The sequence below is a fragment of the Chondrus crispus genome, genomic scaffold (assembly GCF_000350225.1).
Source record: "Chondrus crispus Stackhouse genomic scaffold, scaffold_300, whole genome shotgun sequence".
In the NCBI taxonomy this organism is placed as follows: domain Eukaryota; phylum Rhodophyta; class Florideophyceae; order Gigartinales; family Gigartinaceae; genus Chondrus; species Chondrus crispus.
In genome coordinates, this window is record NW_005179184.1 from 109,984 (window position 1) to 119,935 (window position 9,952).

Here is a 9,952-nt window from a genome sequence, read left to right on the forward strand (position 1 = left end):
CCCTCCGTGATCTATCCACGATGCAGCGCGAACCGGCCTCATCCCCCGCCAGCTCCGGCGGCACCCGCACGTCGTCTGGATCTCTTCGCCGCGGGACGCCGCAGAACATCCAGGGCTGGCTGTACAAGGAGGGCAAGCGCTTCCGTTCCCGCTACCGCCGCTACCTCATCCTTCGCGCGGGCATGCTGTCCAGCCACCGCACAGAGAACTCGCCCCCTACATGGCAAGTCCGCGTCGCCGACTGCCCCTTCATGCCCGGCCACCGCGCCAACGAGCTCGTCATCGAATTGCCGCAGCGACGCATCTCCTTCTTTGCGAGCAACACCAACGACTTCCAACTCTGGCTCACAGCCCTCAAGAGCTCCCGCGCCAGCGGGGTCGATGACTTCTATCGCTTCGGCCAGCTCCTAGGTGAGGGCGCCTTTGCGCAGGTGAAGCTCGCTGTCGATAAGGAGAAGGGCGACAAGTGCGCTATTAAGATCATTAAGAAACATGGCTACGACCCCTCTGAGATGGAGTACCTTGTCAGGGAGATGGACATCATGAAGAGCGTCAGCCATCCCCATATTGTTAATACCATCGACATCTTTGATTCCCCTAGCCACCTTCACATCGTTCTCGAGTACATGCAAGGCGGCGAGCTCTTCGATATCATCGCCGATGCGGGAAGCTTCTCAGAGCAACAGGCCGCACAGGTCACCCGGGACGTCATCAAAGGCATCCAATATCTACACATGCATGATATCGTCCATCGCGATATCAAGCCGGAGAACGTCCTCTGTGTCTCTAAGAGCTGGCCGCTTTTAGTCAAACTCGCAGACTTTGGCCTCGCTGATTTTTCAAAGGATGGCGAGATCAAGTCGGAGCAACCAAGCATGATTGGTACGCCGGGATATGTCGCTCCTGAAGTCGTAAATAAGGAAAAGTATGGAACCCCAGTCGATATGTGGGCCGTTGGTGTATTACTCTACATTATGCTAAGTGGAAAGATGCCCTTTTATGGCCGTGATGATAATGCTTGCCTTCGAATGATCTCCACAGGAAAGTATACTATGCCTCCCCAAGAATGGTCCAAAATTAGTACGGATGGCAAGTCACTGGTGCGTGGGTTGTTGCAAGCCGATCCCAACAAGAGGCTCACCGCGAACGCCGCTTTACAGCACAAATGGCTTGAAGATCCTACCGCCCTCAGCTCCAGTCCCATCAATAATGATCTCAGTGGCATTCATTCGAGTCGCAGGAAGTTTAGAAAGGCTGTCATGGCCACAATGACTGTTGGCAGAATCAACAACTTGGCAAATCTTGCGAACGCAACGGCAACCTCTTCTTCGACCGTTGGAACAGGCTCAACAAACTCTCAACAAAATGTCTAGTTCGTAAATTTCTGATCTAACCTAGTCAACTGCAATCCCGTTCGCCATTGTATCTTGTTTTTGCTAATTTCTTGATCCCTTATCAACGCTTGCCGTTGCTTCATCTTTCTCCATGTACGCATGTGAGCAGTTGCAAGGACGGGCCCACTTCAGAGTGGCTGGAAAGGGGATAGTGAGAATAGCCCAATGTCGTGCGACGGTCGTCACTCGAAGAGGGCACGGGCTGCTTCGGTAAACTGGTACCTGCGTCCGGTTCTAATGGCATCTCCAGAGATATTTCTGCATGGCCGCGGCTTTTGGAGACGCAACTTCATCTATGTTTCTCACATTCAGATGAGCTTACTACCAATACCTATCCGTAGTGTATACAACTCGTCGCTCCAGTTCTTCACAGCTTGGTACTTTGGTAGTCCGCATCCCGCTTGGTCGCTGTCCAGAATGAGGATGTTTTTGACCTGGTCGATCTTGCCATCGATTCTCCCGTCGATTATAAGAGACCCTAGCAAGGCTTCGAGTTCTTGTATTTCTATGTTGAGTTCTTTCGCTGCGTAGGGAATCCCAATTCTAGTGTAGGGTTGGATTAATTTTAGGAGCACTTGAGATCTGAACCGGCTCAGAAGCTCTTCGATGTGCTCGCGGATAAATGTGTCGCCCATTATGGAATCGGTGTTCTCCTTCAAGATCTTCTCAAATTCTTTCACATCCTTGTTTGTGTATGCCTGTCGCAGGTTTGTCATTGATAAGATCTCTCTGTTGTTCATGTATGGCTTTGCTTCAGGCGAGTCAAACGGATCGATATCGCTCATGGCAAGCATGTTTGCGAGCACGAGATACTTAAGGCATTGAATCCTTCGAGCATTCCCGGCTTCGTCATAGTTCTTGAAGGCTTCGAAGAAATCGGAGTGAGCACCATTAAAATTTTGAGCACCCATATGCATCTTACCACCGCATTCTCTGATGACGCCCATGATTCTGGGATGTGGTATAGCACTTTTGACTTGGAGCGCCTTTTCGTAGAGTTGCTTCAGTTGCTTGGTGTTCTTCGTAGCTGTGTACATTTGGATTTCGAGCGCGTATACCTCAAGCAGTTGTGTGCCCTTTTTGTGGTCATCGCTTCCATCGGCCTGCTGACACGATTTGTGGAGCTCCTTCAATATCCGTGCCAGCAGTGGGAACTCTCCAACGTCAAACCAAAGCTTTCCAAGCTTGAGGTTGGTTTTGAACCAAAGCCTTTCGTTCCTGGCTTCTTGAAGCGCACCCAGAGTTGTTTCGTAAAACTCTTGGAGAAGATTCATCTGGTTCGATGAAGAAACGAAGTCTAAGATGGAGTTGATGCATTTTTCCGAGTAGTTTCTCGTGACAGCAGAACGGATGTAGGTGAGCATTTCCTTGTAGCGTGTTATCATTTCTTTAAACTGACCGAGTCGAAATTTAAGCTTGACAATCTGCTTTAAGGCCTTGAAGCCCCATTCGCCTTTCTCGGATTCCATTTGAAGTACCTCCTCGAAACCCGCCAGAGCCGCGTCATTGTCGGTTTCTAATAAGCCTTTCGAGTTGTAGTACTAATAGCAGTCGCCGCAGAAAGCGGTCAGAAGCGTTAGAATCGTTGTGCATGCCTGACTGGTACGGACCAAGAAAAAAAAAAAAATCCTACTTGGTCCTTCGCCGGCTGAAAGACTCATTTGGTTCGCTTACCTGATTCTCTATATCAACGTCCTGCTCCTCATCGTCGTCGGTTTCGTATTCAAATCCATAATCTTCATCTTCCTCCATATCAGACATGGCGAAATCGGTATTGAAGTTCTGAGAGAGTTGCAACAAGGAAGAGGTTAAAACCCGGAAAAGGCCGGCTGCCGTTGGAGTGAACGAAGTCGGAGGCGCTGAGTAGGGCTGTAGGAGAACCAGCCATGCTTTCCACGTTGCACTCTTGCATAGTTTTGATCCCTGGACACCGAAAATTGCCGTTTTTTCCAGTAAATTTAAGCGAGGGCCTGCCCACTTGCTCCACTGGAGCTACGAAGCTATTGAGGTTACTGTAGCCCGCTACCACTACCCAACCCGACTGTACAGTGCTGAAACGGCGACAGCAGTTGTATGTGGCTATTCGTTACGCACAACGGCATTAAAAAGTGTTCTTAGAGTCATCTATGCGTATAGCTTTATGCAGTGGCCACGACAGGTTTGTCGAATTGGGCACCCAAAATCCTGTTTTTCAGAAACATCGGAAACCACTGTCTCAAGCTTGCGTCTCCTTCGATGGACAAGCCTAGTACTTCTCGAGGGATATTGCCTACCTGATTTGCACAGCACTCCTACGATTTTTGTCTATCGGTGTCCTTGCGTCAATCCATCTGACCAGAAAGTTCAGAACAAGGCTACAGTCGACAACAGACATCTAGTGATATATCGTTACTTTCGCGGCGCCAAGAAAGATTCGATGGCCAGAGTCGATTGGGATTGGAAACGTTTAAAAGATAGCGTACGGAGTGCTGTGAAAAACAAAAGTTGAGTTTGATTTGCGAGAAATGAAGACAATAGCGGCATCATCTCTGTATTGGCAATACTCAGTGATGGGTTTCATGTCAATTTTGAACTGCCAGAGGGAGGCTAACCCCTTGAGCGCAGATTTACGTGGGTTAACTCCGAAACTGCATACGAAAACAGAAACGAGAGTAAGAAAAGCAATGAAGAAGAGAAACAAACTGAACATGGCCCTGGCCAGAGGTGGGAAGATTGAGCAGATATATTTGTTGTGGGTGCACCATTCTTACTATATCACTTCCAGGACGACACGTACCCACACACGCAGACACATACGTGCAGACACATACGTGTAGCATAACGTCAACGCACTTGCTTAAAAGATACACAAATACACACAAGGATACGTGGTTGATAATGAAGTACACATGCAACATGCAAATATTGACTGGACCATTTAGCCCTCGTCCATATCCACGTTTGTCGAGCCGGACCTGCCTGGGCTTTCGTTTGTCTTACTCTGCGACACGTTCTTTGTCAAGTCCCGCATGAGGTTCATCGACTGTATTGTGTAAATAGCCTTTCTGAATTTCTTTCGAGTCTTAGAATGAATATGGGTGAGGTCATTCTCCAACAGCTTGTCACTGAGGTTCTGTGGTGTCACTAGCCACCTGTGTTGCAATGCAGCACAGGCCGTCAATCGCTTTTCTGGGCTTATCTGCAATAGAGCACGTACGAGTGATTTTGCATCCTCACTGATGTCCTTCCACTCGCGATCTGGAAACGAAAATTCACCGGTCGCTGTCATTCGCAGGCAAGCAATGTCATCTTTTCCGTAGAAAGGCATTCGTCCACTGAGCATGACGTAAAGCACAACACCACAGGCCCACATGTCAACTGGTGGCCCATAAGGTTTTCGTTGGACGACTTCTGGCGCAACATAACCAGGAGTTCCAATCATGGCAGTCATGGAAGATGTGCTATACTTGTCGTAAAAGTTTGCCAAACCAAAATCGCATAGTTTGACTTGTAAAGGCCATGTTTTGCTCTTGCAAAGAATGTTTTCTGGTTTGATATCGCAATGGACGACGCCAACGTCGTGTAAATATTCGACACCTTTGATGATTTGGCGGATAATCTGGGAAGCGCGCTGTTCTGATAAATGGCCCTGATCGGCGATGATGTCGAAAAGCTCGCCGCCCTGCATATACTCGATAACGAGGTGCAAATATTTCATTGAATCAAAAATGTCAAAGGTGTTGACAATGTTGTCATGCGCAATCCTCATCATAATCTTGACTTCCCGCATGATAAACTGCATTTCGCGAACGTCGTACGACTCCTTGTTTATAATCTTGATTGCAAACTGTTCTTTTGTAGTGGAGTCTTCACCGATGCGAACTTGTGCAAAAGCTCCCTCACCAAGTACCTGGCCCATTTTGTAAAAGTGTTCAATCCTCATCTCATGAGCATTCTTCAAAGCGGCTTTCCACGCCATGTAATCCTGCTCGGAGCGAGCAAAGTAGCTGAGGGTTCGTTTTCTCAACTTTATAGTGAGCTCTAGTGGCCTAGAACCCACTGCGACGGGACATTCCAGCAAGCTTATTTGCCATGAGGGTTGAGTGACTTCAGAGTGACTATTTGACAAGGCGGTACCACTGAGGCGCATAAAACGTTCCCAGCGTGCACCGTTGTTTCCTTCCTTATCCAGCCAGCCGCTGTGGAAGACAGGAGGCCCATGACGCAGCATCGCCATCCCTGCGATGAGGCGGGCGTTTCACGGAAAAGCGCTGTGGGCGATAGTTACGACGCCGTGATTCAGTACAGACGTCGAGTAGGCTTGCGTGGTGCGTTGGACGAGAGCAAGAGACGAAGAGAGTGTTTTGGTCGGTTGAGCAGATGGCGGATGGTGGAAATTGATTCCGTGAAGAAGCGGCACGGGAAGGGCGGCGAGAAATGGCGCGAGGGGACGTGGCGGAGACGGTGGCGAGGCGGGATGGTGTTGTTGGGGAGTTGGGTAGCAACAAGATGTGCGACCTCGAGACGCTGTGTTGTGCAGGTACAGGTTCAGGGGGATGGGGCGGTGGTGGGTAAACAAGAAGAGGATGGGAACGGAGGCCGCAACGGGGTCCAGCGTACAGCAAGGCCCGCGGCGAGAGAAGTAATTTTTTTTTAGGGCAGGTTTGGCAACGTGTGGGCACTTACTGTCTACCGGAGAGTGTGTGAAATAACGCCAAATTTGAAGAAGAATTGAGAAATCTTTAGTCCGTTTGCGTTTCTGCAAATTACATAAAAATCATTTAATTTTATGATACCATCCCTGCCCTCCCATGCAAATAAAAATGTCCACACCCAAAATCTCTCTTGTCAACAAGAGAGATGTTGGGTGTGGACATTTTGATGTTGAGTGACATCACTCCTCCCGCACCATATCGAACCATAATACGAAGGGTATGTGTGCACGTAATAATATGTGTGCAAGTATCTAAAATCCATCTCCTGCACTCTCCGCAAGCCCCACTATTTTCATTCCCCTCTCCCCTCACCAAACGCCTCCCCTTTCTCTAGTGTCCATCCGACCAAACGTTATATCATAACATAAAGATAGGCGAATTTTATTTCTTTTCAACTTTGATGGCCACGGTTTCATTTTTCTTTGGTAGATTGACTTGTTTTACCATTTCTTTCTAAAGTTACAACCGAATAGAAAGCCCTCAACGCAATGTGTTCTATGCTACTGGCATTATTTTAAATTAGCTTTAAGAAAATTGCTTACTGTAAGTTGATTTTTTTCCTTTTGACACCTTTATATGCATCAACGAGTCGGTTTTCAATAGAATCGACAAGCAAATGCTTTACCAGTGGTGATGGGCTTCTGGTTTCAAAAAAACCTTAAGTGAGATCGCGAGTTGCGTTGTCTAGAAAAAATAAAATAACTTTTGTCCTCGAGGATTAACGGTCCGATAGATACCAGGTTCTAGGATTCTTCTCAGGCAAATGAAATGTAAAAACATTTGATATCATTACTTCTCAGTTTACAACCTCTCCATCCCTCTCCACCCCTCTACTGCTCCGTAACTTCCAAGCTACTACTCCCTACTCATACCAAAGATATTCTCTATTCACATCTATGTTCAGTTGTCGAGATTCCTTACTCACCTTCTCACCGCTTCTACTGAAATTCAAATGACGTGTTTTCCGTCAATCTCGCGTTCAATAATATTCTTCTCGTGAGCCTGGCCCACTTCTCTACCACTGCCATGTTTGCCAACGCCTGGTCTCCGTGTCCTAGCGCGTCAACCATCGCATCCATGTGAATGATCTTCGATGCAATCCTGTTTGAGTGGCCCTTTACAATCTCCCCTTCATCTGTGAATGCACTCTCAAACCGTTTGTGATCTTCCTTTCTTAATGGGAACGGCCAAAACACAGGCGTGTACACCATTCCGTGATTCCGAACACACCATGCTCGCATCGCTAGTAGGTAGCTTGCCTTGCGGTGATATGCAAATCCTGCGGTCTCTCCACTCCAGGGCCTCCTATCTAGATAATTGGGATCAATGATCATGTCTCCGTGAGGCGTCAGCACCGCTTTCTTGCCGACGTGTTTGTACCCACCTTTAGGCAACTTGGCAACCATGTCCGGATCTACAACGATTCGCCAATGAAGTGGTACGACTTTGTCGTATATATCTGCAAAATCGGCGTTACCCACTCGCGGAGATCCAAACGTCGAAACAAATATTTCTCGTCGACTCAATTCAAGCTTCACCCAGACGTCCATACTACAGATTGTCGCCAAAGCCCCTCCGAGACTGTGTCCCGTTAAGAAAACTGGTCTTCTCTTCTCACCCCGAAGCGCTCTTACTTTCTCCATTACTTCACCGGCCACGCTCCTGTACGCAATGGCAAAACCTCTATGAACTTTCCCATTCGTGTAACTTCTTCCAAACATTCTCTTCAATCTCCCTGTCTCATCTTCCCCACGGATATTTGTTCGGATCACAGAATGCACGTTTTCATAATTCATTTGAAGTGATGTTCTCATGTTGCGCTTCGATGTTGATCCCTTGAATGCTACAATGATGCGATCGAAGCAATCCAGCACAAGTACTTGCGTGTCCGTCGAATCACATTTGATATGCGCGGCAATTTTGTATTCGAACGGCAGCGGATTCTCTTTCGTTTTCCAATTGTTCAATTTCGGTGTCCCGTAGTAGTACACGTACCACGCAAAATTGAAAAGGATCACGTGAGTTTGCATCGTGAAGCAGTTTGCTTTTAGCTCCAACGAATGTGGTGATTCCTTCATCCTGTAGGTGAAAGGTTCGACGATCTGGTGATCCATTTCATTGTCGTTATCGACAACTGAGCGTGGTGTGTTCTCGTCATGGACCCATGTCGAGCTGCCGCTGAACGGGGTGGGTGTACTGTCAACACAGTAATTCGCGTGCGTCGACCTCGATGTCGTCGAACCGAAGGACCATCGCGATCCTGATTCAGCTAGTGCCGAACTCTTGAACCAACCTTTGATTGCACCGACAGAGGTTGCGGGTAAGTGGACATGGGCAGTCACTACAACATAGCCAACCACCAGTACCGCGGGACCCATGGTGTAGTACCATATGGGATCGGCCATAGGCATGTTAACTCCAGGAATAATCAGGAGGATGTTTTCACCCTTGTCGCGGGCAAACATGGTCAGAGCTTGAAGGAAAATAAACGATGGGTAAAAGAGGAAGTTGAGGTATATGAAAAAACGGAAGCCCACACGTTTGGTTCTGTGCTTCATGTAGGGCGCCTTCCGCAAAATACGCAAAGACTTCAGTGCTTCGTACACGATTAGTCCTACAATCATCAGCTCGATGACTGAGGATGCGATGCAGTATAAAAGCTCTGCTTTCAAATAGCGCCACATGTTAAACTCCCCGAACGTGAATAGCAATGCAGGTGCCGACATCACCGGAACTTCTGACAAATGCATGCTCAAGACAAATAGGCATACTAACCTGAAGATCACATAAGGCACGAGAACCAGGAGCTTAGGCAAATAAAACGTCTTGAATGCTAGGGGCTTTGTGGGATCAAGAATCCGATAGGAGTGTAGACTCGCCCAAAGGTAGAAGAAAGTGAAGACTGTGAATGCCAAGTCGCGACTCCCAGTTAAGACCTCTTCGAGTCTATATACCCATTTGTCAAACTTATCTTCATTCCGGTTCGGGTCAGTCTCCTCCAGGATGCGGATCACACTCTCGTATACGTTGAAATAGAATGATGTAATAAAAATGAGAATTAGAACCCATATTTGCTCGTGAGAGGTGCTCCTTCGGCCTTGTCGACACAAACGGACTGCAAACAGAATGCCTAGGACGTAGAAGAAGACGCTCAGGGTGCAGCTCATCACATGAGAGATCATCTTAAACCTATAGGGGGCAATGGCCACGAACATATCCACGAAAAATACCCGCACGTATCTTGGCTCTTCTCCGCCGCTGTCTGTCACTTGATCACTCCGCAAATGCGGCAAAGATGTGTCATTTCTCCACTGCCGACCCGATGCGTCGATGACTGCCAAACAGTTCGAACACGGGCGGTTTGGGTGGCCATTGCGTCCAAGCACAATGCCAGTGTCTTTCGTGAGCGGTACAACTGGCCCCCTCGAAAGGCCACGACGCCGAGAAATGTACAAACCTTGAGCGGCCATGACTTCGCGAAAAGGCTTACCCATACCTTCCGGAAAGGCGGAGTCCGCGGGTTTGAACGATCCGCTTTCGCGAACAGAAGGCGGCTGCAATCTGGGCGGAATACGGGCATTCGCCTCCGCCTCTGCAGCCGCCTCCGCCGCTGCAGCCGCAGCCGCCTCCGCCGCTGCAGCCTTAGCCGCGTCATTGAGGGGGAATGTCGCATTCTGTGATAGATTCTGTATTTGTTCAGGATAAAGCAAAGCCTCGGGTATGGGGACTGAGTTTTTTTGCTCCCACCTGCTATGGCTCAGGGCTATAGTGGTAATGGTCCAGACGAGACCGATGAGGACGAAGATGTTGAAAATGAGGAGCATATTGCGAATTTCTTTGGCAGTAATGACTTCGAGCTTGGTG

The 9,952-nt window shown here is 48.3% G+C and overlaps 5 protein-coding genes; 2 read left to right on the top strand and 3 right to left on the bottom strand.

Moving 5' to 3' along the window:
* Window positions 1-20: 20 nt before the first annotated feature.
* Window positions 21-1,632, top strand: CHC_T00009242001 (Protein-serine/threonine kinases Rhodoplastic). XM_005717144.1 is given in 2 exon segments: window positions 21-1,373; window positions 1,374-1,632. 1 exon segment carries the CDS (start codon window positions 21-23, stop codon window positions 1,371-1,373), a length of 1,353 nt encoding a protein of 450 aa, XP_005717201.1. The 3' UTR covers window positions 1,374-1,632.
* Window positions 1,633-1,702: 70 nt separating this feature from the next.
* CHC_T00008356001 (Cop9 signalosome complex subunit, putative) lies at window positions 1,703-3,202 on the bottom strand. XM_005717145.1 is given in 3 exon segments: window positions 1,703-2,935; window positions 3,069-3,155; window positions 3,156-3,202. 2 exon segments carry the CDS (start codon window positions 3,153-3,155, stop codon window positions 1,703-1,705), a joined length of 1,320 nt encoding a protein of 439 aa, XP_005717202.1. The 5' UTR covers window positions 3,156-3,202.
* Window positions 3,203-3,892: 690 nt separating this feature from the next.
* On the bottom strand, window positions 3,893-5,352 carry CHC_T00008833001 (Calcium-dependent protein kinase). XM_005717146.1 is given in 2 exon segments: window positions 3,893-4,311; window positions 4,312-5,352. 1 exon segment carries the CDS (start codon window positions 5,350-5,352, stop codon window positions 4,312-4,314), a length of 1,041 nt encoding a protein of 346 aa, XP_005717203.1. The 3' UTR covers window positions 3,893-4,311.
* Window positions 5,353-5,760: 408 nt separating this feature from the next.
* Window positions 5,761-6,030, top strand: CHC_T00005617001 (hypothetical protein). Its single transcript, XM_005717147.1, has one exon. It carries the CDS (start codon window positions 5,761-5,763, stop codon window positions 6,028-6,030), a length of 270 nt encoding a protein of 89 aa, XP_005717204.1.
* An 824-nt stretch (window positions 6,031-6,854) lies between these two features.
* On the bottom strand, window positions 6,855-9,582 carry CHC_T00008615001 (Lipase domain protein, putative). XM_005717148.1 is given in 2 exon segments: window positions 6,855-7,026; window positions 7,027-9,582. 1 exon segment carries the CDS (start codon window positions 9,580-9,582, stop codon window positions 7,027-7,029), a length of 2,556 nt encoding a protein of 851 aa, XP_005717205.1. The 3' UTR covers window positions 6,855-7,026.
* Between the last annotated feature and the right edge of the window lie 370 nt (window positions 9,583-9,952).